General features: G+C 36.5%; 10 protein-coding genes and 2 non-coding genes across 12 annotated transcripts; 6 read left to right on the top strand and 6 right to left on the bottom strand.

The window, feature by feature from the left end:
* Positions 1-1,545: 1,545 nt before the first annotated feature.
* On the top strand, positions 1,546-1,796 carry RHIMIDRAFT_201192 (copper-fist-domain-containing protein; the record flags this gene model as incomplete). Its single annotated transcript, XM_023606513.1, has 2 exons — positions 1,546-1,590; positions 1,641-1,796. The coding sequence occupies 2 exons, from the start codon at positions 1,546-1,548 to the stop codon at positions 1,794-1,796; spliced, it is 201 nt and encodes a 66-aa protein (XP_023467482.1).
* Positions 1,620-2,474, top strand: RHIMIDRAFT_124808 (uncharacterized protein). Its single transcript, XM_023605451.1, has one exon. It carries the CDS (start codon positions 1,790-1,792, stop codon positions 2,294-2,296), a length of 507 nt encoding a protein of 168 aa, XP_023467481.1. The 5' UTR covers positions 1,620-1,789; the 3' UTR covers positions 2,297-2,474.
* Position 2,475: 1 nt separating this feature from the next.
* RHIMIDRAFT_124807 (NAD(P)-binding protein) lies at positions 2,476-3,570 on the bottom strand. Its single transcript, XM_023605450.1, has 3 exons — positions 3,420-3,570; positions 3,287-3,363; positions 2,476-3,228 (listed from the first exon to the last, which is right to left on the bottom strand). The coding sequence occupies exons 1-3, from the start codon at positions 3,518-3,520 to the stop codon at positions 2,540-2,542; spliced, it is 867 nt and encodes a 288-aa protein (XP_023467480.1). The 5' UTR covers positions 3,521-3,570; the 3' UTR covers positions 2,476-2,539.
* An 833-nt stretch (positions 3,571-4,403) lies between these two features.
* Positions 4,404-5,419, bottom strand: RHIMIDRAFT_280455 (uncharacterized protein). The gene is made up of 2 exons (XM_023612908.1): positions 4,998-5,419; positions 4,404-4,938 (listed from the first exon to the last, which is right to left on the bottom strand). Exons 1-2 carry the CDS (start codon positions 5,110-5,112, stop codon positions 4,805-4,807), a joined length of 249 nt encoding a protein of 82 aa, XP_023467479.1. The 5' UTR covers positions 5,113-5,419; the 3' UTR covers positions 4,404-4,804.
* Positions 5,420-5,586: 167 nt separating this feature from the next.
* Positions 5,587-5,658, top strand: RHIMIDRAFT_t22. Its single transcript has one exon. It is a non-coding gene; the product is annotated as a tRNA-Glu (tRNA).
* A 2,583-nt stretch (positions 5,659-8,241) lies between these two features.
* Positions 8,242-9,476, bottom strand: RHIMIDRAFT_201372 (kinase-like protein; the record flags this gene model as incomplete). Its single annotated transcript, XM_023606535.1, has 6 exons — positions 8,242-8,417; positions 8,465-8,635; positions 8,694-8,928; positions 8,989-9,137; positions 9,192-9,302; positions 9,362-9,476. The coding sequence occupies 6 exons, from the start codon at positions 9,474-9,476 to the stop codon at positions 8,242-8,244; spliced, it is 957 nt and encodes a 318-aa protein (XP_023467478.1).
* A 100-nt stretch (positions 9,477-9,576) lies between these two features.
* On the bottom strand, positions 9,577-11,317 carry RHIMIDRAFT_280445 (UDP-glucose 4-epimerase). Its single transcript, XM_023612907.1, has 5 exons — positions 10,805-11,317; positions 10,613-10,749; positions 10,281-10,555; positions 9,891-10,224; positions 9,577-9,826 (listed from the first exon to the last, which is right to left on the bottom strand). Exons 1-5 carry the CDS (start codon positions 11,151-11,153, stop codon positions 9,662-9,664), a joined length of 1,260 nt encoding a protein of 419 aa, XP_023467477.1. The 5' UTR covers positions 11,154-11,317; the 3' UTR covers positions 9,577-9,661.
* A 1,491-nt stretch (positions 11,318-12,808) lies between these two features.
* On the bottom strand, positions 12,809-15,587 carry RHIMIDRAFT_280427 (WD40 repeat-like protein). The gene is made up of 6 exons (XM_023612906.1): positions 15,380-15,587; positions 15,205-15,321; positions 15,047-15,161; positions 14,746-14,976; positions 14,407-14,691; positions 12,809-14,347 (listed from the first exon to the last, which is right to left on the bottom strand). Exons 1-6 carry the CDS (start codon positions 15,541-15,543, stop codon positions 13,097-13,099), a joined length of 2,163 nt encoding a protein of 720 aa, XP_023467476.1. The 5' UTR covers positions 15,544-15,587; the 3' UTR covers positions 12,809-13,096.
* On the bottom strand, positions 15,564-16,942 carry RHIMIDRAFT_280418 (uncharacterized protein). Its single transcript, XM_023612905.1, has 11 exons — positions 16,873-16,942; positions 16,754-16,817; positions 16,649-16,703; positions 16,523-16,601; positions 16,398-16,474; positions 16,297-16,317; positions 16,196-16,205; positions 16,075-16,145; positions 15,979-16,024; positions 15,823-15,931; positions 15,564-15,767 (listed from the first exon to the last, which is right to left on the bottom strand). The coding sequence occupies exons 1-11, from the start codon at positions 16,910-16,912 to the stop codon at positions 15,701-15,703; spliced, it is 639 nt and encodes a 212-aa protein (XP_023467475.1). The 5' UTR covers positions 16,913-16,942; the 3' UTR covers positions 15,564-15,700.
* A 494-nt stretch (positions 16,943-17,436) lies between these two features.
* On the top strand, positions 17,437-19,891 carry RHIMIDRAFT_124625 (V-type ATPase). Its single transcript, XM_023605449.1, has 9 exons — positions 17,437-17,485; positions 17,545-17,641; positions 17,689-17,732; positions 17,793-17,877; positions 17,930-17,995; positions 18,047-18,090; positions 18,151-18,252; positions 18,307-18,713; positions 18,767-19,891. The coding sequence occupies exons 1-9, from the start codon at positions 17,483-17,485 to the stop codon at positions 19,776-19,778; spliced, it is 1,860 nt and encodes a 619-aa protein (XP_023467474.1). The 5' UTR covers positions 17,437-17,482; the 3' UTR covers positions 19,779-19,891.
* Positions 19,892-20,073: 182 nt separating this feature from the next.
* On the top strand, positions 20,074-25,739 carry RHIMIDRAFT_236818 (uncharacterized protein; the record flags this gene model as incomplete). Its single annotated transcript, XM_023608642.1, has 9 exons — positions 20,074-20,829; positions 20,891-21,163; positions 21,215-21,533; positions 21,589-21,767; positions 21,817-22,261; positions 22,314-22,551; positions 22,603-22,783; positions 22,839-24,790; positions 24,839-25,739. The coding sequence occupies 9 exons, from the start codon at positions 20,074-20,076 to the stop codon at positions 25,737-25,739; spliced, it is 5,244 nt and encodes a 1,747-aa protein (XP_023467473.1).
* Positions 25,740-26,370: 631 nt separating this feature from the next.
* RHIMIDRAFT_t23 lies at positions 26,371-26,443 on the top strand. Its single transcript has one exon. It is a non-coding gene; the product is annotated as a tRNA-Arg (tRNA).
* The last annotated feature ends 703 nt before the right edge of the window (positions 26,444-27,146 follow it).

Here is a 27,146-nt window from a genome sequence, read left to right as displayed (position 1 = left end):
TATCAAAAAAAAAAAAAAAAAAAAAAAAAAAAAAGAAAGAAAGAAAGAAAGTGCTTTAAAAATAATAAAAGAACGTGGTTCAAAATGAGTTTATCTCACATCGTTTGTCTTTTCTCCTTTTGTTGATTCTATTTCTGAGATCAAGCAAAAGGATTATACGACGCTGGAGCATCATTGAAGTCTCTGGTGTATATATCGCTTGACGCTTTGCCATGTCATCAAAACAAAGCGCTTGTCTGTCAAGAACCTTTTATTCAAATTTATCACCCTATTTTGCAGATTTAAGGTTCTATATTATGCTGTTCCTGGCGACTTTCTTACGTAGCTAAGTATAAGGAACCCTTTTTCTGTTATGTGCTGCTGATACTTTGGCAGCTCTGCCACGGTGTTTTCAATCATATCATCTACTACGGGAGTAAATAGCGACCAGTGATAGTTACTAGTTTAATAATTGGTATAGCATTACCAAGATACTCATTATTCATCACATAAAGCTTCCTAAACCTTTGGGTACTCATTTGCCTATTTTGGAGGGCTCCTTGTACCACTGCCGACATTTTATAAGTAATATAGTAATCAATTAAAAATAAAACACAGTTCTTCCCTACTGGAGAATATTACATTTAACTCGAATGTTAGCGAGCAGTCCGGTCATTCGAGTCATTATCACCTTTCATGACGTGAATAGGCGTCTTATAATATTTATAGGAAATCCGTTACTCTCAGATCATTCATGAGAGCAGCGAATATCCGCATTCTAAATCGCACTGAAAGGAGAGAGAGAGAGACAAGACAAAAAGCCCACACATGCCGCCACAAATTTCTTAAAAATCTGGAAATGATGGTATATCAGATGAAAACTGAAGGTCAGTCATATTCTATATGATGAATGCTTTATCAAAGATATAATTTCGACGAGGGTACGTGAAATCAACTTTGTGGACCATTATCCCTTTTCAATTATATTCTTCAAAGCAAGTACGACTCAAGCTTATTTCGGAGCCTGATTCCAGCCAATAAATAAAAAATACCTCAAAGTACCTCACAAAGTACCTCAAAGTTTACATGTCTCTTCTTCCTTGTCTGTCTACAATTCAGAAAGGTCCGTTAGGACAGAGTTGTGCAAATATATTCAATGATTTATTATTGTAAGCTAGAACTTTTATAGAAACTATCGTTTACCATAAATATCAAGACATTTCATATGCAATTTCTTTTTCTTTCTTTTTTTCTTTCTCTCTTTCTTTTTATCTCTTGATCAATCACACCACACAATCCCCTTTTTATATTCTTTAAATTTTAATCGATTGTCTGTATTTTTAGCTTTAAACTGCTTGTCTCTTGTATTTTGAATGATTTCTTTATTATAATTCCTCTCTCTTTCTTTTTCTCCTTTTGATTAATTAATTTTATAAGCCTAAAAATAACCTTATAAGCAGAAAAAAGTCTTCGTTTCGGACGGACGCTTTATTTCATCAAAAGAAAGCTCATTTGAGCTCTTTCTTTTATTCTAGATTCTTAAATCAAACATCAAAGATAAAAAAAATGCTCATTAATGGAATCAAATTTGCTTGTAACACCTGCGTCAAGGTAATAAAAAAGAGGGATTAATTACCACAGCTTGTTAAACTTCTATATAGGGTCATCGATCTTCAACCTGCAAACATTTCGAGAGACCATTGATTGAAATACGAAAAAAAGGAAGACCTGTCAGCCAGTGTGTTTACTGCCGAGATTTAAGAAAGACAAAACAAATTCATGTCAAATGTAACTGTATTCGCAAAAATAAATGTTAGTATATGGTTCTATCGACTATGTAAGATATTTATTTTCTTTTATAGCATTGTGCTGGCCTGGCCTATCTTATACAGATATTGTCAATCATACAATAAAAAAGAATCATGGAAACCATAGCAACACTAAAGAATGCGCTTGTTCTGAGAAACAGCAAGAACAAGAACAACAGCAACAACATCAACATCAACAATATCAACAACCTATCGTAGAAGAACATATAAAAGAACCTCCAATCAACAGACTGTGTGGTAGCATGATCCCTCATCAATGTACAACAAGCATTCCGTTAACTAAAGGAGAGTCTGTCGTCATGACGATGACGCCTTTACACACTTCTGCCATGCCAGTGACACGCATTGTTACCTGTTATTGTGGTGAGGCTTGTATCTGCCCTGGTTGCTTTGTGCACCCTGACAATTATTTACAACTTGCGCAGCTACCATCCACCATCGATCAGCTGTATCAACAACAACAACAACAATCCTTTTGCTTTATCTAAACTGTTTCATTCCTTTCCTTTCGCTTTTTATGCCCTTGTTTATGCTTATGAAAAAATAGATGGATTGAAAATACTTTACCCCTTTCATAAATAAAAATTATGCGGATCCTTTTTCGTGTGTGTGTGTGTGGAAGAGAAGGGAAAGAAAAAAGAGAAAAGGGGGCTTATGGTATTGTTATTTTTTGAAACTGTTCTATTTTGGGTTGTCAAAAGCGAATGTTTATTTATTATTTACATTTATAATTAGATACCACGGCCACCAGTAACTTCAAGGGTGTGGCCGGTGATATAGCTGGTCAAAGGAGTACAGAGAACCAAGACAGATCCAGCTACCTCGTCTGCGTTACCAGCACGGCCCAAAGGAATGTCTGCAAATGGATTCACCTTGGCCTGCTTGTTACCGGTAGGAATACCAAGGACAACCTTTTGGCCTTCAACTTCAATAGCAGCACCTGCTTCCTTTGCACGCGTCAAACGTGTATCGACCCAACCAAAAGCAACAGTGTTACAACGGACACCAAACATACCCCACTCTTTAGCAATAGTCTTGGTTAAACCGACAACACCAGCCTTGGCTGTAGCATAGTTGGCTTGACCGACATTACCGTGTAAACCAGAGGTAGAAGAGATGTTGACAATGGTCTTGTTGGCACCATCCTTCTTACGAAGGTATTTGGCAGCTGCACGGATGATCTTGAAAGGAGCCGTGTTGTGAACGGCAAGCATAAGGTCCCATTGCTTATCGGTGATCTTGTGGATCATACCATCAAAAGTGAAACCTGCATTGTTCACAATATGGTTGATTTTGCCAAACTGCTTTACGGTTTCTTCAACCAATCTTTCAGGGAAAGCGGGGTCCAAGACATCACCGGGAATAGAAATAGCCTTGCCACCAGCGGCATTAATGTCAGCAGCAACTTGATCAGATTTAGCTATTGAATGTATGTCGTGTTAAATTTCTTTCTCTGTATTGTACTGCATGAAACTTGCCTGCATCAATATCAGTGATAACAACGAGAGCACCTTCACGAGCAAATAGTTCGGCACAGCTCTTACCAATACCTTGACTAAATTATATCGTAAGCATAAATTATATTTTCTGAAACGTCTCTCTCCTTCCTACCCTGAACCGGTAATGATGGCAACTTCACCAGCTAATAAACCTTGAGGGTGGGTGGCAGATAAATGGCCCTTAATGTTGTTCAAACGGTCAGCAGCAGACATGATTAAGATGATAAAAAGATTGAAAAAGAAAAAGAAAAAAAAAAAAAAAAAACAAGGTTTTTTTATATTCTTATTCTATTTTTGCACAGTAAGCAAGAATTCAATCCGGGGAAAATTACAACCCAGTTTGGTTTTGTCGTGTGAAATGAGTTGTTACTGCATAAATAAGCCAATCAAATAGCTTGTTTTGTTTGTTTTAAAACAAGTTGTTAATATGAATTACGTGAAAGGAATTCAATTTTTGATGCGCTTAAAAAATAAAAATAAAGAAAAGACATAGTTTTTATCAAATAAACTCTTCAACATGTTTATTGACTGCGTATATCTCTCTAATGGGGTTCCAGACCGAAAATATCAGAGAAAGCAAGAGTTTCTATGACAACCATACAGAGAGCTAACATCGCGCATTATATACTTTTTTAAACCCGCCCTTTTCTTTAGATTACTCCACATTTCTGGGGTAATATGGCATTTATGACTTGTGTAAATATTCAAATTCTATACCGAATATTTATCATGTACGAAAGGGAAAAGATTATCAAACACTTAAAAATCAAATAAAATGGCTATGTTGCTGAAACAAAGACTAAGGATGTAGTAGCTCCCCTCCAATGTTATATAAAAAGACTCTTTCGAAACACATCCCTACCATCAGTCTCTGAGCCACAGCGAATGTATAATTAGAAAGATGTAAAGAATAACAATAAGCAAGGCTTTTTTGTATTTTATTGTATTATTGAGAATAAAGCGTGGCTAGTAAGCCTATAACCACATCCTTAGTCTTCATTTCGGCAACATGACTTTTTTTATCTGTAATTCTTTTATGAAGATATACATTACATGCATCATAAAATAGACTAATTCTATGTGCGCTACCTCTATCTACTACCTGTGATGTCGTCAACAACACTCTTTAACGTGTGCCATCACGTTAAACCTACTCAGAAACCAGAGTATTTTCATATTCTTTGATGTAGAATACAAATTCATAGATTTCATATTGTATTATTCTTTTCAAGAGTTAAATAAACATTTTTATTGCTGTATTTTTAATTTTATGCTGCCCATTTGATCAAAAGTGTAATTATGATAAATTTGCACTTTACATTAAAGAATATTCTACTGGACGGCCTCATATGTAATACCTAGAAGAAATGCCTGTAACACTAGTCTATTTTTTGTTGCATGTAGTGTTAATCTTTTCGAAGGAAAGCTTATTGATGATAATTTCCTTTCATTTTTTGCAATTCCTACATATTGTAAAACATTTATGAATTATTTTGTTCAATCTTCAAACAAAACTACGAATAAACACTTCACAAATTTCTTCAAATCGTCTATATATGTTGATAAACCAGCAAAGTCTATTATGACCAAGCAGATATTATCTTGTGTATCGCCTAGAAATTTTAATAGGTCTAGAAAATACCAATCATATTAATATTGGAGGCTATATTTCTATATCTAATGAATTTACCTTGGGCGTTTCCATTCACTTTTTCTAATTTCTCGATACCTGATTCATACTTTAAATTGCGTGAAGAAATTTTGGATGAATCACTAGAACAGATTGAGGCAAAAACCTGATCCATGAGATCTGCTCTTCAAAGAATCAACCATTCTCTGTAAAAGCCTGAGTATTGCTTTCTCTTCTTCTTTTCCTCTTGATTCGCAGGCGTACCAAAAAAAAAAAAAATAGCATTCTTCTTTAAAGCCCCTGATACGTTTTTGATGTATTTTATAATTCTTGAAATGAGAAAAAAGAAGGTTAGCCCAATGGATTGATTACATAAATTTTAATAATAATTATACTTGTAGTGCTTGTAGCCGTTCTAGTTATTGTAGTAGTAGTAGTAGTAAGAGTAGACAGAAAATACAACGGGATTCTATGTTTCTTTTATTTAGAAGAATAAAGATGAAAATAATAAATATTAGCTTTAAAGTGTAAACTTTCCCGCCAATCAGTATACACCATATGACGGAAGAACGTATTTCCAAGAGCATATAGTTGTCACGTGATCATAGTAATTTAATAATTAAATTTTAACGGTTACATAAAAAAGCGGTCCTCAATGGTCCAGTGGCTAGGATCTGTCGCTTTCACCGACATGGCCGGGGTTCGATTCCCCGTTGGGGAAATTTTTTCTCAGTATCTCTTTCGGAGATTTAAATGTTATTCTCTTCGTTTTTATTGGATCTTTACTTGCTGTTGCATGAACGTTGTTGATGCAAGAGTAGTGATACCCTTTTTGGTATCTTGTACTCTGCACGTCTAATGCAAGTTTTTATGATATATCATTGTAAGGAAAAAGCTCAAATATCTTTTGTTACACCAATTACCAAAAATGGAAACACACCAAACGAACTTCAACTCATGAAATGAACTTCGATTCATCAAATGAAACTCAAATCGCCACATCAGAAACAGTGTAACTACTATTTTTGGGAATTTGTTTCAGAGGACGATATTGTTGAAGGACTAAGTTGTCAAAGGACGAAGTCATCCCAAATAGGAAACCAACAAAAAAATAATATACAGTCTTTTCAGAAAGTAAAGTCGCATTTTTGCAGTTTTTATAATACAATTTATACGAAAAAGTGACAAGTCAGCGCGACATCTCTTTCTGGAAATGGTGTAGTATAAATAACATTATCCTCTACAGCAACAAACCTACACTTTTAGCATCACATTTACTTTTATTTTTATTATCACTTTTATTCTTACAATAAATTCTTATTGTACCTCTTATATAACTCTTTATTGATTCATAAAAGCCCTTTGAAGTCACATTATACTTCATTGTAACCCTATCTTATCAAGCAAGCTTTGTTGCTATCTCTATTTGATCTATACAAGATCTAGTGGTTACTTATCGAACCAATTATCATCAAATACCTTATTACAAGACTACTTTACTATCAAGTACAAACTTATAGCTTAGGGTTATGTTGTTTGATAACAGACTCACGTTTACACTATGAGATATATAAATAACCCAGCATTTTTGAAATAAAGAATCGATAGTTTCATTAGATTAATCAGTCTGCAGTATTATTCTCACTTCTTATAAAGACATTTTAACTGTCCCTGTTTTTATTTTTCAATTCACGCTTATTATCTTTGATCTTGTATAATCAGGATCTGGTGGCCACTAATACGACATATTGTACTTTATTTTATTCTTTTTATTTTAAACCTATCTTAAAGACTTTAAACGCGCCAAGATCAGTAAGCTAAAACAAGTAATCACAGTAGCATTCGCTGGAAAACTAACGCAACCTCTGAATAAGCCCATTTTTGTAGTTTTCTTGTAATAAATACTTTTGACTCTTGTGAGAGTTTAAAAAAGTCATTCAATAAAGTAAAAATCACTTTTATAATTTTTATTTGATCTATTAAATGCGTCTAAAGATCACAGTAGATTTCTTTCACATTTTAACTTTAAAAGAGCATTCACTCAAATCATAAGCATTTTACATTGCAAGGCTCTCAATCATTCATCAATATTAAAAAACTCGTTTGTTTCTCAAATCTTAATACTGATATTACAAAATGTTTATTTTCAAAAGAATTATTATCATCTCGTAGTATAGCTTGAAAACCCTATTTTCTAAAATATATATCACAGCAATATTTTATTCATAAGCATATCTTTTTAAATTTGCCTTCAAATTTCGAATCCTTATTCACAAAACAAATCTAGTATATAAATATTCTCAAAGTTAAATAAATATTTGATGAAAAAGAATTGTGGCGTTATAACGTATATATACTTTCCGTAATGCGTGTATTGAATATAGTGAATTCAACACGTTCATCATAAATAAAGTATAAAACCTAAAAGTTTATTATTGTACAAGTGAACTGATACTACATTTGTAACTTATTTGGGACTTTTAACCTAAATAGAATAGGAGCATATCAAGTAATATATCAATCATATTATCTGTCATATCCGCCTTTTTATCGTGTACTACCGACCCATATACTCAAAAATGTTGATCATACACAACTCAGTGGCATCCTCCTTATGACAAATTTGAAAAGTACTACAGAGCAACCTCATTCATTCAAAATTATATTTCTTGTCTTACATTGCAGCTCCATAAACATCCCATAATTTGGAGCAGAAAAACAAAAAAAAAATAAACAATCATTGTTTGAAATAAAATGACGATCTATTGCATATATATACAGAAAAGCATGAGAAATATGGAGAGGGAGCATGTTGCTTTACAGAGAAGCAAGCTTGTCACATAGTGAATTGATGCATAGTTGATATCACAACTCCTTTCATCATCTGTACACTCCGCATGCCAAGGCTTTCTTTCTTGTTTATTTCAGTAGACAAGCTCTCTATTTGAAAACTTGCATATGATTACTGTACATTATAAGATACTAATAGTAAAGAGAAGAAAGAAAAAAGATATAAAGAGAGAGAGAGAGAGAGAGAGAGATTTACTGACATAATCCACATGAAAGTTTTGACCAAAAGCTAGGTTTCTTTTGGTGCTGCTGCTCTAATTGTCTTTGTTGTTGTTGTTGTTGTTGGCTCTGATGATGGTTTAGTTCATTTTGGTTCGAGTCTTTTATTTGGCGTGCGGTTGCATTGTTGTTGGTATTGTTTTCAATAAACCGTTTTGCTGTTGTTTGTTGTCGTGTTTGTCGTTTAGATGAAGACTTTATGTACATGTCAGTATAAAAAGGAAACTATTTATATTTAAAATCTTACCTGCCAGCCCTTGCCGTTATTCAATAACATCCAGTCATAGACACTATCTTCCACTTCACCAATCTTTTCAATGGCTTTTGTAAAAAGACTTCGTAAAAAGTCATAATCAGGAGTTTCCTCAAAGCCTAATTTACGCACATATTGAAGATAGATGCCAAATTCCTCTATTGTCCAAATTAGTTTCCAAAGAAAATAACATTCGTTTTATTACCTGGATATCCATCACAGAGATCTTTAATAGCTGTCGTTTGCTTCTTTTCACCAATTTTTTCGTATTTTTGTTTATTTGTAGCAGCTTTTAATCCTTGCCAAGGTAAAGAGCCTCTCAGGAAGTACATGAACACATGACCGAGTGATTCAAGGTCGTCACGACGAGATTGCTCTATATATGTCAATACGTCAGTAAGAAGTAGTAGTATGCAAAGTATAGATGCGTGCACCTCTTCCTAAATGAGTGTTGATACTCATATAACGAGCAGTTCCAGACAGACTCTTACGTTCACGATAAGGAATATGCTGTTTTGTCTTTGGATCTCTATATAATTTAGCCATACCAAAGTCTACAATAAATATTTGATTTTCTGCATCTGTGCCAGGTTTGCCAATCAAAAAGTTATCTGGCTTAATGTCTCTATAAATAAGGTTCTTTTCATGTATAGTCTGTACTCGAGTTAGCTAAGTAACAATTGAGTATGAGTGTATGCATAAAAAAATCCTTATTTGAACTACTTGTACCATTTGCTTTGCGAGCATAGCTGTTGTTTTGATACTAAAGCGTCTACCACAGGTATCAAACATATCTTCCAGACTTGGGCCGAGCAAATCAATGACGAGGATGTTGTGAAGACCTTCTTGACCAAAATAGTAGGCTGTAGGAATACCCACTGTATAAAAAATATAAATTAGCTTATAATCCCTTTTGAAGTTAAATGTTTTACCGGAGCCAGCCATAATTTTGTAAGTTCGATATTCGTCTCTTAATTGTGGGGCATCACTCTTTCTTGGCTCAAACTTGATTGCCACAGGTTGATTATTCAACAAGTTGACGCCTATAAAGTTTCCGGTTGAGTTAATTATGTTGCTTTTGCTTTGTTGTTTATTTTCGAACCTTCATAAATGATACCAAAACTTCCTTCGCCAATCTTTTTTCCAACTTTATAATGTACACCAACGACATTATGTGAGTGGCCTGGACTAGCAGCTGCTGTAGATGAGGTAGGCATTAATTTTATTAAAAAGAGAAAAGGCAAACGGAAGAAGAAATGGGATTATCAGATTATATCAGCAAATAAAAGAAGAGAAAAAAATAAAGCGAATTATAGAGAGAGAGAGAGAGAGAGAGAGAGGAAAATAATAATAGAGACAAATACACCATACAACATTTCCATAAATAGAAATAGTCTCGGTTTTATAATAATTCACCATCATAACCATTAGGATTTCGCTGAGTCCATCTCCAGATGTCTTGACACATATCATCCATTGTATAAAGAGGATGCCAGCCAAGTTCTTTATTTGCCAATGAAGCGTCTGCTGTACAGATAGCAACGTCACCGGGTCTTCTACTTTCGATCTTCACACACATATAAATATGTTGATTAGATAAAAAAGGGCAAATACAACATGTTTTAAATTACCTTGTAGGGAATCTTTTTATGTGTTGCTCGTTCCATAGCGTGAATTATTTCCAAGACAGAGTAACCAGCACCTGTCCCGAGATTATATGCTTTACAACCAGGCTTCTCTTCTAGCTTTTTTAATGCAGCAACATGTCCTGTAGCCAAATCACAGACATGAATATAATCTCTTACTCCTGTGCCATCCACTGTATCGTAATCGTTTCCATAAATATGGACAAAGGGTAAATGACCTTGTAGCACCTTGACTACATATGGTAATAAATTATTGGGTACACCTTGTGGATGCTCTCCAATCATTCCAGACATATGTGCTCCCACTGGGTTAAAGTATCTATCGAAATAGGGTGAGATTATTTGCCGTATATGTATATGATCTACTATACTTGCCTTAACAAGATAACATTCCACTCTGGATCAGACTCATACAAGTCTCGTAATATTTCTTCGGCAAATAATTTCGTTTTTCCATATGGGTTCGTCACTGGTCCTAATGGACATGATTCATTCACAGGCATCACTTCTGATTCACCATAGACTGTGGCACTTGATGAAAACACAATGTTTTTGATATTGTATCGTTTCATGACTCTTAGTAGGTTTAATGTCCCTGTAAGATTGTTATGATAATATTCTAATGGAATGCGAGTTGATTCACCCACAGCCTATATACGTGTGTGAATACCTTGTTACACACTTTTTCCTTTTCTTTCCTTCTTTACCTTGATAGCAGCAAAATGAATGACTGCCCAGAACTGATAATGTTGAAATACTTGCTCCAAGTCTGATTCATGTGTGACATCTCCCTTCATAAACACAATTGGTCTACCAGCTAGTCTTTCTACTCGGTATAGTGCTTCTATTGGATGCTATGAGCATATATACACACAAAAAAGTCTCTCTCTCTCTGTTACCTTTGTTTGAGTTTATCATATTATCCATGACAACGATATCATATCCAGCATTTAATAGCTCTAGACAAGTGTGGCTTCCAATGTATCCTGCTCCACCAGTGACTAATATTCTTTTATGAGGTGGCTGTACTACTTTTTTTTTTAATTCAGATGAGGATAATCTTCGACATGGAATCAGCGGTTCATCCAAATGATTCCAAGCATCTATTGTATGTCTTCTACGATGAAGGCTCTTTGTAGATTTCTTGATTGGCTTGAATAATGAAGTTCTTGACGATGAGGGTTCAAGTACTTTAAGTTGATCGACTACCACATCTTGTGTGCCTGATTTGTAACTCATTCTTGGCATTATGGCTAGGTAATATTATATAAGTGAAGGGAGGATGAGGTCTATATACAAAAAGAAAGAAGGACGAGAGAGAGAGAAAAGGAAAGAAAGAGGCTAGAATAGTGAGTTTAGAATTAAAAAAAAAGTTTAAATTTAGTTTGAAATACACAAAAAGGAACAAATAAGAAAATGTCCTCTCTCTTTTTATTCGATTAGAACCAAAGACAGTTTTGTTTCTTTTTTCATGCTTTGATTTAACTCTGAAGATCACTCTTTACTTTTTACTTTGTTGTACAATAAAGAATCTAGGTTGTACTAAAACAGTAAATTTACATTAATCCATTATCAATCATTTCTTTCTGTTCTTTATCACATATTTATACTAGATGACGATTGTTTGTTTGTTATAAAAATCATTTATAGTTTAGCTTTAAGAGATAGTGTACGATTTTAGACTAGTCGAGTTTATATTGTTAGGTATTTATATATGCCATTAAAAATAACAACAGTGAGGCCAATAAACACATTGATTTACTGGATGATTCTAATATATGAGTATTTATAAGCATCATTATAAAATCAAACTTTTACTTTTTATACAGAATTTTCATTGTATCCGCAAGACCATTAATATTGTCTCAATCTCCAGGAACAGTACCAACAAAGGGGATGATCAAGGATCATCCTTCAAGAGGAAAAAAAAAAAGCGTCAGTGATGAAAGAACATTCTGATTTAGGTTCGCTTACCAGCCATTAATGACAGTACCCCCTCACGAGGGGTCTCTCGTATTTTTCAAATGCTTTTGCATTCATCCATGGATTTACACAAGGGAATCTTATTTGCAAGTCATATGCAACAACTTTTCTCTTTCTCTCTCTTCAGGGCATCCTTTTTACGACAAGTGGCCTAGAGTATGCCTTAAATACGAATCAAATAAAGCCCATTTTGACAAGATCAACGTCAATGTGTTTTTAACCCAGGGTCAATTTATTTTTAACAGAATTTTTTGATTGACAATGTTACACATCATTCTTATCACTGTAAAAAAAAAAGATCGGCATGATGAACTATGCTTATATGCCACACTTGCTCATTTCTTCACACATTATCTTTTCGTTAGCGCTCCAACTAAGTTAACGTCATCCAAACAAGCAACATCTCATTTTCATTTTGCCACAGATAGGGCTGGTTCTTGTCTGTAGCTTTATGATCAGTATCACCTTCATTAGTGTTTGTGTCACAATGAACCAAGGAGAAGGTGTAATAAGATGGAATATATTTTGTGTTACATCTTGAGATGAAAATACCCGTCATTGTCTAGAACGAACAGGACAATGAACACAAAAGAAAGACACATGTGCACTATTACTGTATTGGCTACTTCTATTGATATTATATCACTGTTCTACATTGGATGCATCTTTTCAGGAACTGATGTGTTTTTGCGCAATTTTTATCTTTTCCTGCGCAATTATAAAAGCTGAGCATATATAGTCATATGCCTTCCCCTCAAGGGGGAAGAATGGCATCATCTACGGTAGATTATCTTTATGGTTCCTGATGCCGTGCGCGCGTGTAATCATATTTGCCTTTTACCTCCCTCTCCTTCATTTAGTCCCAAGTTTATGCTTTTTTAGAGAATTAAAGTAATAGAACTTATTTGTAGACAAGAGCTGCATAATATCTACTAAAGCTGCATTGCAAGTAAATAGAATGGTTTGCATTAGCTTTATATTACGTTACTATATTTGCTGTCAGTGATATATGCATCTTAAATTTTGTCTGATTGTATATGCTCTTGTTGATGAAAAAGGACATTGCCTTTTTTAAAAAAGCGATTCTGAACAAACAGGTCTCTTTAAAGCTTGTAGAATGCACACAAGGTATTTTTTTATTGTATGGAAGAAAAATAATTTCCGTTGAAATACGTCGTAACTAACCCCTCCTCTTTTATATACTCTTTCTATGAACGCCATTGTCGTGGAGCTGTATGGTAACTTGCACTTGTAGGTGGCGCTAAAGGCGAAGGATGCACTGTATCTGGTACTACTGCAGTAGATGCTGCTGAATGATCTACCTCTGTTGACGTTACATCACCATGCTCTGGTTGCAGATTAGGAACAAGAGATGCCCGTTTGCTATACCCTTCAGGGACTAGACTGATGTACTTTAATGCAATGTCCAATTTCCCCTGCGCTGCCATAAGCTGAGCATAATCGCAGTATGTATCATACAGTCTAGCCAGCTCATACGTCCCCTGAGAGGTTATCACTGTCGATTCTTGGTAATGGATTGCTTTACGAAAGATGGTCAACTTTTCAACCAATTCCTGCAATCTAATGGTGTATTCTTCTTGGCATTTCTCCTTTTCTTCTAATCGAGCAATCCAAATACTGAAAGTCTTTGCCAAATGACCTGCAGCCATGTAGCAGATTAATGCCTGCTTTTCTTTCTGAGCTTTCATCAGACGGTCACCCAATAACTCACAAAGCCGAGCCAGATCACCAGGCTGGGCAAAGGTACAGAGAGTGGCCAAGATAAACTTCCATTCATCCAGGGCTGCAGTGGTGACGACAGAATCCAGGTCTCGGTTCACGATGTTTCCGAGGAGATGAAGGTAGGTATGTTCGTGTGCATATCGTTCAATAAACGTCTTGTGGACCCGACTGAACAGTTCAGGACTATGACATGCTGCGATGGCCAGTGCGTCTGAGAACCGTTCTGATGCCAGACATACATCTACCGCCGATTCAAAGTCACCAAGGCCCACATATTCAGCAATCGAGCGGTCCGTTAAAGGAGAAGAGAGGAAGCGTATCGGAAGGGGGTTGACCATTTTGCCAAAAAAGGAATGCGGTGAAGGTGCTTGATGTGACATGGTCACTTGATTCCTATTAAACCCCAAATGCCGTATGAGCTGCTCTCGTGCGTCGTCTGCAAAAAGTATCTTTAGTATCGTCCAGTCTTCTTTTTCGCAACTTTCTCGAATACGGTCTTTAATAAACGTGTCTACACTACCAAGATCGCTTGTGGCCGATTCCAGTTGTTCAGAGCGCTTAATGATATCGGGATCTATTTTGACTGTTGTCAATAATACTCTATGCTTCAATACGACCGCTATCTTTCCATTATGTCCAAACGAGGCTGTAGTGGTTCGGCGTAGCCATCTTGGAGGTGATCTTATCCTGAGTGATTGAATAGGATGGATATCAACCTACATTCGGCAGTATGTTTAGCTCACGCATAATTTTTTTTATAATCGTTCAACTTTACAGATTCAGCAAGTGACGATGAAGCGATAATGCTAGGATGATAGGGACACCAGGCCACTTGAAGCGAATCCTTGCTTTCGACCAGTTTTCCATAAAGTTCCCCCAAGTTTGGATTCCAGCAGAGAATTTCTTTTCCACCTGATAACAGCAAATTTGAATCTTGTTTACACCAACTCAGGCCACATACGCTGTCTTGACTTTTCATTACTTTTTCTGGAGTATGTGCATGTCGAAGGTCCCATAATGAAATAGTCCCATCATGAGCAGCAGTAACGATCTGTGTCGCCTACAGAAAAAAAAAAGGTTACAAAAAATACGTATAGTTGATCACACGCTTTACAATATCAGGGTGCCACGCAATAGATGAGATGACAGCTGGGTGCTGTGGTAGGATCATAATTTCTTTCTTATTTCGTATATCCCAGACCACGGTATATCCGTTTGTCGAGGCGGTGGATAGGATATGCTGTACTTGTCCGTTCCATGCTATAGCACGAATATGGTCCATTTTAGATGATCGAGGACCAGGTTTATAAGATGAGTGAGGATGATAAAGGTCCCAGATGTAAACCTATCACACATACGCTAGAGCCATGAAAAAATAAGAAGAGACAAATGACATGCGCACACGCATACGTTACCTCACTTTGATTTCCAGCTGAAGCTAGTAAATTGGGCTGAGAGGGATTGAAGTCAAGAGCATTTACTGCGGTTGTATGTGTCGTCGTGTCTCTCATTATCAGTGACTCTTGAGTGCTTTTATATGTATTAGCTAAAGTTACTATTGTTATTGTATTACCTTTTATTGTTTATCAAAGCAAACGGACTCCAAAGCTCCAGATGTCCTTGGTCTGTTCCAGCAGCAATAATACCATCTGCTTGATTATGGTGATTTCCCCAACTGAGTGTGTTGATCCTTTTTTTATTTTATTTAGTCTGTGTAAGGCTTTATGCTGTATTATTAATTATTATACTTAAAGTGTGTCGCTGTTTTGCATAAACGACTTGGTTTGAAATGAACAGAATCAAGTTTAAAAATCTCTAAATAATCTTGGTCACTTGTTGCTAGCAAAAGCTGTGGCTTTGGGTTCCATGTCAAACTGGCTGCACGAGAAATAGAGTCCAGTCTTTGAGCCATTGTTTTTATGTTTAGAAAAAAAGGGAAAAAGAGAAACAAGAAAAGTTTCAGGAACATATAAAATAGCAATTTGAATCCCAGCACGGCATTGTATTTTTTTTTTCTTTTAGGTTAAAAACCTGTAAATCTTTATTACACAATTTAAAAATGATGTGATCTAGTCGTCTTCTTCTTCATCATAGTCATCTACACCAAAGTCACTTTCATCTCCTGATTCATACCAGCTATAATAAATCATGTTAAATGACGTAAATGACAAACGCACCAAGGTTATCTTACAAATTGTCATCTTCTTCTATCTCTGGTGGCGCTGTGGGCATAAAGTCTTTTTCTGATTCAGGCATTTTGAACCCTTTGGGAATATCTTTCTTGGATGCTTCTACTTGTTCTATATCACTGTTAATATCATTCTATAAAATACAAAAATAGACATACTTTTGACAATACTCTCAAACAGTTCACGATTCTTTCTATAGTCAACCTATGGCAAGATGAGGATAAAATAATACACACAATGGGGATCCTACTTACGCCTGCATCTACATTAGCTGGACTTGAGCAATTTGGGTCTGCGAGTAAGGAAATGATAGATACAAGTACACCTACATATGATTTAGGATATATACATCTTTTTTTTGTAAGGTATTATTACTTTCTACAGACTAACGATAATTAATAAGTATATATGCTCAAATCTATCTACGCCATCTCTCTCTCTCTTTTTGTGTATGTGTGTGTATGTATTATATTTACCTGAGTAGGATTCCATCGTTCCTACAAAAAGGAGAGAGAACAAGGAAAAGAAAGGAATTTTTAATTTAGTAAAATATAGACATCATCTTTTTTTTTCTTACTTCTGGTGCTTCTCCACTAATCGGATCATTGCCCGCAGGATGAAGTATAGAAATACAAAGCCTTCCATCAGGGTAGACTGTGTACATGATGAATAATATGTTTTAATCAATCTTTGTTTGCTTACCATTAGGGTGATAGAATTCATTGTTAAAGCGAAAAGTGGGTGGGTTAAAAGGATAATCTTCTGGAAAGGTCATCGTAGCCTAGATTACAACATTAGAAAGGTTATTGAAATATGCTTCAGTATTACTTTAAAATATCCTCCTTCATAAATTGTCTTTGGTGTACCAATAAGTGCGACATCCCTAAATAAATAGGTTAGATATAGTTTATACAATATAGAATATTGATTTACCAAATAAATATATTGTCATCTTTAAGATCTACAACAAATCCGGGAACTGGATTCCTTGTTAATTCTTTATAAAAAGAATAATAAATACATGTTGCTATATAGCTAATATAATCTAAAACCTTTGAATTGACGTCTAAGAATACTTGCAGCAGAAGACATGTTTAAGAAAAATATAAAGGGAGAAAAAAGAAGAGAGAGAGAAAAAAGAAAGAAATAAAAAATGCTGTTTGGTTATTGTTGGATACTCCAATCAACGCATTGCACACGTGACTATTTATGGAAACTGTCATCATTACAAATAAAGGAGAGAGAGAGGGGGGAAGTAAAGAAGGGGGAGTGTGCATAATGAAAGGCTTGTTTTGAATGATAAATATCATGTATAGCTCTGTATTGCATTATCTGAGTTATGGCTATAAATGCTTCATCTATTACACATATCTTGGTTGCATAAAAGTTGCTAGATAACCAAAAAAAGAAGGGAAAAGAGGATGTATTTTTTTCTTATTGTTCATTCTTTTACGTTTTCTTCTACTTTACGCAGTTCGGTTTGTTCTTTATACATACATAGTGTAAAAGTTGTGAAACAGGTGACGTACCGATGCTGCCTTTCAATTCGCCACATCCTCCGCTTGATGAGAAAAGCCCACTTTGATAAAAAAAAAAAAAAGGACAGACGAAACAGTTTTCTTACTCCTTCTTTTATATATATTTTTTTATACATAATAACAAATGGTATTGACATACTTTCTCCTGCTCTTGTTACTGTCAACATATTAACCTCGCATATATAGGCTGGAGCACTTGAAAACGCAGAAAGAGACTTGCCCAGAATTAGAGACCACGAACGCGAATCAGACTTTGGTTCCATCTTTTCTGTTTCTGGACCAGGTAAAATTGTTATATTACAAATGAGCTCATCTCTAAACTTGTAACAGTTGTTGTTGCGGAGAATATGCATGGTTCAGCCATGTATGAATTGGTAATGTCCTCCTCTCCCTTCTCTTTTTTTCTTCTCTCTTTCTTATCTTTCTTTTCATAGGTTCGTGTCGGACACACTGAACTGGTTGGTGAAGTCATCCGTATTGATGGAGATAAGGCAACGATTCAAGTTTACGAAGAAACTGGTAAGAGAAATAATGGTGTTTCAGAATATAAACTAACGCATTTCCAAAAAAGGTGGTTTGACCGTAGGTGATCCCGTCTTGAGATCTGGTAAGCCTTTATCTGTCGAACTCGGTCCTGGTAACGTATTTTATTGCATATATTTAATATATACTGATGATCATCCCATAGGTCTTATGTCAAACATTTATGATGGTATTCAGCGACCGCTCAAGGTAAAACAATAATAATAATAGTAAACAAATATATAAATGCTTACCTCTCTTTATTAAAAGGCTATTCATGAAGTTTCCCAAAGTATTTATATTCCCCGTGGTATCTCTACTCCTGCCCTTGATAAATCCTTTGGTTGGGACTTTGAGCCTCTTAACTTTCGAGTATGCAAAACAAGAAAGAGACTGTTTACATTGACTAAAAAGATATATATATAGGTCGGTGACCATATTACAGGTGGTGATATCTATGGTAGAGTCTATGAAAACTCTCTTGTCTCTATTCACAACATCATGTTGCCTCCTAAATCCCGCGGTACGATCACTTATATTGCTCCCAAGGGACAATACACTGTAGACGATGTCGTTCTTGAAACTGAATTTGAAGGAGAGACCACAAAGCATACCATGAGACAACTCTGGCCTGTCCGTTCACCTCGTCCTGTTGCTGAAAAGTTAACAGCCAACCATCCCTTGTTAACCGGTCAACGTGTTTTGGATGCCTTATTCCCATGTGTTCAAGGCGGTACAACTGCCATTCCCGGTGCCTTTGGCTGTGGCAAGACTGTCATTTCTCAATCCCTGTCTAAATACTCCAATTCAGATATTATCATCTACGTTGGATGGTAAATAACACATATATACACAAATAAGCTGTCTAACTCTTTTTTTTTTATAGTGGTGAAAGAGGTAATGAAATGGCTGAAGTACTAATGGATTTCCCTGAACTTTCCATCGAAGTGGAAGGTCGTAAAGAATCCATCATGAAGCGTACCACCTTGGTTGCCAATACCTCCAACATGCCTGTCGCTGCTCGTGAAGCTTCCATTTATACCGGTATTACCCTTTCTGAATATTTCCGTGACATGGGTAAGAATGTTGCCATGATGGCTGATTCTACCTCTCGTTGGGCCGAAGCTCTTCGTGAAATTTCTGGTCGTTTAGCAGAAATGCCTGCCGATTCCGGTTATCCCGCTTACCTTGGTGCTCGTCTTGCCTCCTTTTATGAACGTGCCGGCCGTGCCACTTGTCTTGGTAATCCCTCTCGTGAGGGTAGTGTCACCGTTGTCGGTGCAGTTTCTCCTCCTGGTGGTGACTTTTCTGATCCTGTCACAGCCTCTACCCTTGGTATTGTCCAAGTCTTTTGGGGCCTTGATAAGAAATTGGCTCAACGTAAGCACTTCCCATCTGTCAACTGGAACTTGTCTTATTCCAAGTACATTAAGGTCTTGGAACCTTATTATGAAAAGCATGACCCTGAATACATCAGTCTTCGTGACAAGTGTAAGGAAATTCTTCAAATGGAAGAAAATCTCTCTGAAATTGTACAATTGGTCGGCAAGTCTGGTCTTAACGAAACCGACAAGATTACGTTGGAAATTGCTCAGATCATCAAGGATGACTTCCTTCAGCAAAACGGTTATAGTAACTATGATCGCTATTGTCCCTTCTTCAAGACAACTTGGATGCTTCGTAACATGATTGGCTTTTATGAACGTGCTACTCATGCAGTTGAAGCTTCAAACAACCAAATCACTTGGGCCAAGATCCGTGACTCCATGGGTGATATCTTGTACAAGTTATCCTCAATGAAGTTTGAAGACCCTGCAGAAGGTGAAAGTGTCTTGGTTGAAAAGTATACCGCTCTTTATAAGGAAATTGAAACCAAATTCAGTGACCTCGAAGCTTAATTTACACCCATTTCAAATACATAAACACACACCCACTCACACACCCACACACTCTCTCTCTCTCAAACACACGTACAAAATGTATTTTATATTATAAAAAAAGTGATTTTTTTTGTTTTATTTTTTGTTCCTTTTTTTATTTTCTTTTTTCTTTTTTCTTTCTTTTTTTTTTTTCTTTCTCCCCTGTGTGTGTGCTCGTTTGTGTCTGTGTGCGTTTATAAATAAAAGAAGAAAAAAAAGAGACATCATTCTCATCTTTAAGTACGCACATTCATAAAGTCAGATTGCTCTCTTGATGACACAGCGACAACAAGATTCTTACTTTCAACAAGAAGAATTGCTTAACAGCTTCTTGAGCAATAACAATAACACAAGTAGTGGAAATTATAATAATAGTAACGATATTGCTGCGTCATTATACATTAATACACAACTTGGTACAGACAATGGATATTTTGATAACAGCCCACAATATCCAACTCATTTTATGTCTCAACAAGGAGGGTTCATTGATTTGTTGAATAACAATCCTGCTGCTACGGCATATTCAATTCAAGGACAGCAACAGTACAATCAAAGAATGGATCCATACTATCGACAGTATTTGGTAGAACAAAGAAAACAACAGGAACTGTTATTACTTCAACAAAAGCATCAACAACAACAACAACAGCAGCAGCAGCAGCAGCAACAGCAATATTATCGTCAACAACAACAACAACAAATCATGTTTTTACAACAACCAGCAGCGCCTATGACTACTGCTGCTACTACTGGTTCTTCTTCTTCTAAAAGAGCAAGCCATAGAAAAAAGAAATCAATCAAGTATGAAGAAGATTCAGAAGACGAAGATATGGAAGAAATTATGCAGCAAGATGACGAAGAAGACGAAGATAGTGATTACGATTCACCATCCACTAAATCGGCTAATAAACAAGCCACAGAAACCCCTACAGTGATGATTCCAATGGGAACAAAGACGTTTGAAAAGATTTTGGACTACAGAATGAATGAAACTACGCACCAGCCTGAACTATTGGTAAAATATAAGGTATGCATTCAGGGGGAGATGATGTATATGCATTATTAAATATATATATATATATATATAGTTTTCTAGTTATCACCATGCAGAATGGGTCCCCAAAGAAAAAATCGAAAGAGAACATTTGGGTAAACATCGAGTAAAGAAGTTTTTGACAAAGTGGCACCAAGATGGACAAAGGGGGGAAGATTTTTCGGAGCATCTAAAGATTGATCGTATTATTGATGAGGGTGAATTGAGAGATGCCGTCACGGGTGAACCAAAGATCTATTATCTTGTCAAATGGAAAGGATTGTTTTATGATGCATCGACATGGGAAAGTGAAGACGATGTACAAAAGGTAAAATAAAAAATAGAGAATAACTAAAGACTTAACAAAAAAAAAAAAAAGATGGATGAAAACAAAATATATGAATATCAACGCAATCGAGTGATACCTCCAGAAAAAGCATCTAATCCACCTAGACGTCCTGATTATACTCAATTTGTAAAATACGAAACAAGCATAAAATACAAGTTTGGCAATGAACTGCGTCCATATCAATTAGAAGGTTTGAATTGGTTGAGATTCTGCTACTACAACTACCGTTCTTGCATATTGGCAGATGAAATGGGCCTCGGCAAAACGGTTCAATCAGTTGCTTTCTTGAATGATCTTTATTATCAATTGAATGTGAGAGGCCCATTCTTGATCATTGCACCCTTATCAAGTAAGTTATGAAATCAAGCCCTAAAGCGAATGAAAAATTAACCAATTTCTTTTAGCTGTGCCTCACTGGGAAAGGGCGTTTAAGGCATGGACTGACTTGAATGTCATTGATTATCGCGGGAATACCCTATCTCGAAACCTGTTGGTGGAGACCGAATTCTATTTCAAGGACATCCAAAGTAAACCTATACCCGATAGATACAAGTTTGATGTTCTTATTACAACTTATGAGATGGTATGTCCATTTAATCATTCATACAACATGATCTAACAGCATTTGATAGGCATCTGCAGGCGCTGCTCATCTCAAAGATATTCCGTGGAAATGTGCTGTATTTGACGAGGCTCACAGATTAAAGAACAAGCAATCAAAAGTAGGAGAAGTCCTAAAGACGTTTTATATTGAACATAAAATACTGCTGACAGGCACGCCACTTCAAAACAATCTGGATGAACTCTACAGTTTGCTCAACTTTATGCAGCCAGAAATATTCAATGACGAACGCGCTTTCTTTGCAGAGTATGGTAAACTACAGACAGCTGCTGAAGTCGAAAAGCTCCAGGCACTGCTAAAGCCAATTATGCTCAGACGTTTCAAGGAAGATGTTGAAAAGACAATTCCTGTAAAAGAAGAAACGGTGATTGAAGTTGAATTGACAAACCCTCAAAAGAAATGGTATCGCGCTATATTGGAAAAGAACTTTAGCTTCTTAAAGAAAGGAACAAAGTGTAAGGGCGTATGTGTATGCTTTGAAATAGATGTAAACTTATTGTTTTGTAGCTAATAAGGAAATGCCACAACTACGAAACATCATGATGCAGCTTCGAAAGTGCTGTATCCATCCTTATTTATTAGAAGGCGCTGAAGAAGTCATCATAAAAGATTCTGGTGCAGTTACTCCTTTTGACCAATTTAATTGCTTGGTCCAATCTTCGGGAAAACTGGTGTTGATTGATAAGCTATTACGTAAATTGTTTGAGGGAAATCACAAAGTGTTGATTTTCTCTCAATTCACAAGGTAAGAAAATCATGGTTTAAATGGTAAAGTTGACATTTTTTTTTGTAATAGCTGCTTAGACATTTTATCTGATTACCTGAGAGGAAGACAGTATCCTCATGAACGCATTGATGGAAGTATTCCAAGTGAACAAAGGCAAGCTTCTATTGATAGATTCTCAACTTTACCTATTACCGAATCTTTTGTATTCTTATTATGTACAAGAGCTGGTGGTGTTGGTATTAACTTGACGGTAATGTCGAAGAACCTCTAAAAAAAATTTACCTAATATCAACCCTTTTTTATAGGCTGCAGACACTTGTATCATATTTGATAGTGACTGGAATCCCCAAAACGACTTACAAGCACAAGCACGCTGTCATCGTATCGGCCAAACAAAGCCTGTTCAAGTGTACCGCCTGATCTGCAGAAACACCTATGAGAAAGACATGTTTGATCGTGCAGGCATGAAGCTTGGATTAGATAAGGCCGTCATGCAAAGAATGAATTCTTCCAAGGATGAAGAAGTTGCTACCGCTTCTTCTGTATCCAAGAACGAACTTAGCAAAAAAGAAATTGAAGATTTGTTAAAGAAGGGTGCCTATGGTGCAGTGATGGATGATGAAGAAAGTGCACAATTTTGTGAAGAGGATATTGATCAAATTCTCGAGAGACGCACAACGGTGATTCGCCACGAAGGTAACGAGAAGGGATCCATCTTTTCGAAGGCAACCTTTTCTTCATCTGTCGAAGGCCAAGATGTTGAATTGGACGACCCTGATTTTTGGGAGAAGTGGGCTGCCAAGGCTAACCTGGACGTGACAGAGGTTCAGGATGAAAATGATTTAATTGTCTACGAGCCACGAAAGCGTAGACAAGTACAGCGATTCGGTGCACGACAGGATGATGCCTACTCGGATAATGACAATGCTGATGACTCTGACGCGTATGAAGATGAGAGTGAAAAGTCAAGAAAACGTGATACTATTCGCCCTTGGACGTTATCTGAAAAGACAAAGTACGAACGCAAGTTGATGATCTATGGCTATGGTCCATGGAAGCAAATGCAGGCTCATTTTCCTCGTCGCTCTGAAAAAGATCTGAAGGCTGCCACGCGTTCATTGATGCGTAAGGTACTTCCTCAAATTGAAGGCAACAGTGAAGAAGATAAAAAGTTGGTTGAGGATATTGAAATGATTTTGGAAAATGATGCAGAGGATGAAATACGTGGTGACCATACGGTTCCTTATAAAGGCGCTACCAAGAAGCAGATTGCTGAATTTAGGTCATTCTTGATTCAGGCACCTCCTGAATACATTGAACATATTGAAAGAAAGGGCCGTAATTTCTTGCTAAGAATTCAAATGCTTCACATGGTTCGGGACAGGATTGTACCAAAGGATTGGGAAGAGGCTAAGCAGCTACCAATTCCAAAAGTGAGTGGATCTTTGCCTTGTGACTGGTGGGGAGAAGCAGAAGACCGTGATCTATTACTAGGCATATGTAAGCATGGTTATCAACAGTACTTAACTATGCGTAAAGACAAGGAGTTTTGCTTTTATGGCAAAAGGTACGATGACAGTAAAGCAGGAACGCTTCAAGAAGATGACGACGACGCAGGAACCGAGAAACAGCAGCAGGATGATGTATCTGACATCAGCTCAGAAGATGCTACTGTCTATGTGTGGCCCTCCAAGGCAGACATTGGTATGCGTCTTCGTCGTATCATTGCAGCCTTTTTACGAGAGCAAGGTGTTGAGAACAAGAAGCGCAGAGGTGGTCCCGCTGCTGGAAATGGTCGATCAACCCGTCAACGAGGCGACTCATCTAATCGATGGCAAAAGAAGAGCAGAAGTGACTTTTTACGAACTATTCTATCATTTGGCGTTGAAACAGTTCATGGTGATCCTAATATTCGCTGGGATCGATTTAGAGAATTATCTGGATTAGACAAAAAGACGGATGCTGCGTTAGATGTGTATTATTACAAGTTCATTAGTGCGTGCAAGGAGATTATGAAGAGACAACAAAAGCCTTCGTCAACAGAAGATGATGAACAGCAAAGTCGAGAGTCAAGTGAAGAGCCTGCAACTACAGGTGCAGAGGAAACGGATCAGCTAGTTGAAACCATTCCTTATGATAAAGCAAGAAGAGCCTTAAAACGTGTTGATCAAATGAAGCGAATTCGTGAGCATGTTATTGTAGCTCCTGACTTGGATGAAGCTTTGCTAAGGGCAAGAAAGACTTCAGGCCTGCCAACGTAAGTAGCCCCTTATTCTTAAATTCACTTTTATTAATACAAATCTAGATGGTGGGAGGTGCCCTTACATGATAAGGCACTATTACAGGGTATCTGTAAACACGGTATCGGACGACATGATCTCATGATTAGTGACCCTGAATTACCATTTCATAAGATTGTACAGCAATATAATGAAAACAAAGACGCGACAGAATCGAATCCTGAGACAACTGCAGAGATATTGACACGCATTACTTGGCCAAAGGATTTAGTAATCGCAAGACGTATTGATGCGCTTTGCGAGCTTATTCTTAGACCAAGACCCCCGCCAAAGAGACCAGCAGCATCACGTAATCGAAAGCGAAAATCTCCTGAGGAAAGCGCGACTCCTAGCACAACTAGCAGCAATGCACCTGCAGCGACGATAAACGATGCAGTAACTCCTGCAGCCGCTGCTTCATCAAGTCATCCATCACCATCCATTTATATGAATCCCAGCTACATGCAAGAAACTCCAGAAATGGCAGCAGCACGAGCCGCGTTTTTGGCAGGAAGAAAACCTTTAAGCGATGTAGAAACTGATTCAGACGAAGAAGAAGAAGAGGAAGAAGGAGAAGATACTGAGGATGCGGAGCAATATGTGGCAGCAAAACGACCACGCTATGATCAGCCACCACAACAATCACGTCCTCTTACTAAACCTTTAAAATCTCAACAACAGGCGTACAGATACAATCAATACTCACTACCCTCATATAACAATAACAGATACTACACAAACATGACACTCTCTAGACCGTCTACGCATATGGATGCTTCATCGTCAACTACAACCAGCACCTCTAATACGGTAAATGATGAAGACGACGAAATGGAAGAAGGTGAGATTGCTTCTTCAGATGAAGAAATCGTGCACCATTATGGCAACACCCACATGGGAATACCCCCTCATTTACGCCATTATTAAAAACTGTATGTTCAATCCCTACATCTCTTTCATTACGTACAATATGGCCCAGTGGATATTTATATATTCTTTTAATACAACATGAAAATAAACTAAAAAGTATCAACAGTTTTGCAGTTGCATACATATTCGAAATTCTCCATACACAATGTTTCATATTACTGTGATTCCTTTTTTTAAGAAACATGGAAATAATTCAAAATCACATTTTCTGTTGACTTTACGGTATTTATGCTGTTCTTGCTGTAAAAGTTGGAAGTCTCTACTTTATTCTTTAATTGAAGAAAGAAGAAAAAAAGTATTTTTAGTGATTCTTAAAGATTGAAACTTTACAAGTCCTAGTAACTTCTTCAACTGGATGTTTATGGTCTATTGTCTGAGCAACGTCTTATAAACTAGACAAGGCCCTTGAATGGTCATGCAGAGAAGGTAACTTAACAATATGTAGTAACATGATCATTCCATAACAATTTTTGAAATGATCAGCCAAAAGATCCTCAGGCCATGCAGCTTAGTTTGGTAACCAGAAATGTCACATGCCACGGTAAAAGTTAACTCCACCAATCATATACTTTCCACGTGATTAAAAAATGTAGATAAATTATATTACTTAAGCAATAAAAATGTGTGAGGGGCTATGGCCCAATGGATAAGGCGTCTGACTACGAATCAGGAGATTCCAGGTTCGACCCCTGGTAGCCTCACATCTTCTTTTTGAACTACTTTTTGCTGAGTTTGAAATTGGCTAATAAAATTCTCTCTTTTGGCCTGTACATTGGTGGTATTGATACCCTTTTTGGTATCTTATACTGTAACAATAGCGGAGTTGAAACAGATGAACTTCGTGATCCTCACCAACTTCACGACTTGTATTGTAGCACTAATAACCATAACTGATTCTTTTTGGACTGCGAGATTAAGGTTTCTCCATTTAACGTTTGAACCTTAAACCAAATGAACTTTAAATGAAATGAACTTTATATCGACCAACCTTATTTTTAACAATATAAAAAGAGCAATGCTTTTGCTAAAAGCTCAATTCATTCAATAAATCACCTACGATTTGAATCACAACCTTTTCCTTTTTATTTTTATCTTTTTTTTAACTTCTGAATAATTCAATCAAGTGGATTCAGGAACCTTTATATTATTATTCTTATTCTTTTTACTTTGTACAACTCAGTCTGATCAACTTTACACGATCTGGTGGTCACACATCGAACCTTTATTATAACTTTACCTTTTAAACACTTTTGCTACGAACCTCAAGTCTTACAAAAGACTACGAACACACAAGCTTCTATTTTTATTACCTTTTACAATGTGACGATAACGACGATGAAGATGCGGTGTCACCCACCCACTTCTAAAGTCAGTCACTAGTGACACTGTGTCATGAATGACTGA

This window comes from Rhizopus microsporus (assembly GCF_002708625.1).
Source record: "Rhizopus microsporus ATCC 52813 unplaced genomic scaffold scaffold_6, whole genome shotgun sequence".
NCBI classification, from domain to species: Eukaryota; Fungi; Mucoromycota; class Mucoromycetes; order Mucorales; family Rhizopodaceae; genus Rhizopus; species Rhizopus microsporus.
Note: the sequence above shows the minus strand (reverse complement) of the source record. Positions and strands in the feature narration are given on the sequence as shown.

Bases quoted from the DNA above. Each gene is read 5' to 3' on its own strand.
- RHIMIDRAFT_280445 (XM_023612907.1), bottom strand. From the start codon at position 11,153: ATGCCAAGAATGAGTTACAAATCAGGCACACAAGATGTGGTAGTCGAT. The intron at 10,556-10,612 runs GTAAAGAAGGAA...ACACGTATATAG, and splicing joins TTCATTTTGCTGCTATCAAG to GCTGTGGGTGAATCAACTCG. The intron at 10,225-10,280 runs GCAAGTATAGTA...CTATTTCGATAG, and splicing joins TGGAATGTTATCTTGTTAAG to ATACTTTAACCCAGTGGGAG.
- RHIMIDRAFT_280427 (XM_023612906.1), bottom strand. From the start codon at position 15,543: ATGGCTCAAAGACTGGACTCTATTTCTCGTGCAGCCAGTTTGACATGG. The intron at 14,692-14,745 runs GTAAAGCGTGTG...TTTTTTCTGTAG, and splicing joins TTGCGTGGCACCCTGATATT to GCGACACAGATCGTTACTGC. The intron at 14,348-14,406 runs GTAAAGTTGAAC...TGCCGAATGTAG, and splicing joins CATCGTCACTTGCTGAATCT to GTTGATATCCATCCTATTCA.
- RHIMIDRAFT_124807 (XM_023605450.1), bottom strand. From the start codon at position 3,520: ATGTCTGCTGCTGACCGTTTGAACAACATTAAGGGCCATTTATCTGCC. The intron at 3,364-3,419 runs GTAGGAAGGAGA...GATATAATTTAG, and splicing joins GCCATCATTACCGGTTCAGG to TCAAGGTATTGGTAAGAGCT. The intron at 3,229-3,286 runs GCAAGTTTCATG...TACATTCAATAG, and splicing joins TATCACTGATATTGATGCAG to CTAAATCTGATCAAGTTGCT.
- RHIMIDRAFT_280418 (XM_023612905.1), bottom strand. From the start codon at position 16,912: ATGTCTTCTGCTGCAAGTATTCTTAGACGTCAATTCAAAG. The intron at 16,818-16,872 runs GTTTTAGATTAT...CTTTTTATAAAG, and splicing joins TCTTAGACGTCAATTCAAAG to AATTAACAAGGAATCCAGTT. The intron at 16,704-16,753 runs GTAAATCAATAT...CTATTTATTTAG, and splicing joins GATGACAATATATTTATTTG to GGATGTCGCACTTATTGGTA.
- RHIMIDRAFT_124808 (XM_023605451.1), top strand. From the start codon at position 1,790: ATGTTAGTATATGGTTCTATCGACTATGTAAGATATTTATTTTCTTTT.
- RHIMIDRAFT_280455 (XM_023612908.1), bottom strand. From the start codon at position 5,112: ATGGATCAGGTTTTTGCCTCAATCTGTTCTAGTGATTCATCCAAAATT. The intron at 4,939-4,997 runs GTAAATTCATTA...GGTATTTTCTAG, and splicing joins AGTGAATGGAAACGCCCAAG to ACCTATTAAAATTTCTAGGC.
- RHIMIDRAFT_124625 (XM_023605449.1), top strand. The intron at 17,642-17,688 runs GTAAAATTGTTA...AACTTGTAACAG, and splicing joins CTTTTCTGTTTCTGGACCAG to TTGTTGTTGCGGAGAATATG. The intron at 18,714-18,766 runs GTAAATAACACA...TTTTTTTTATAG, and splicing joins ATTATCATCTACGTTGGATG to TGGTGAAAGAGGTAATGAAA.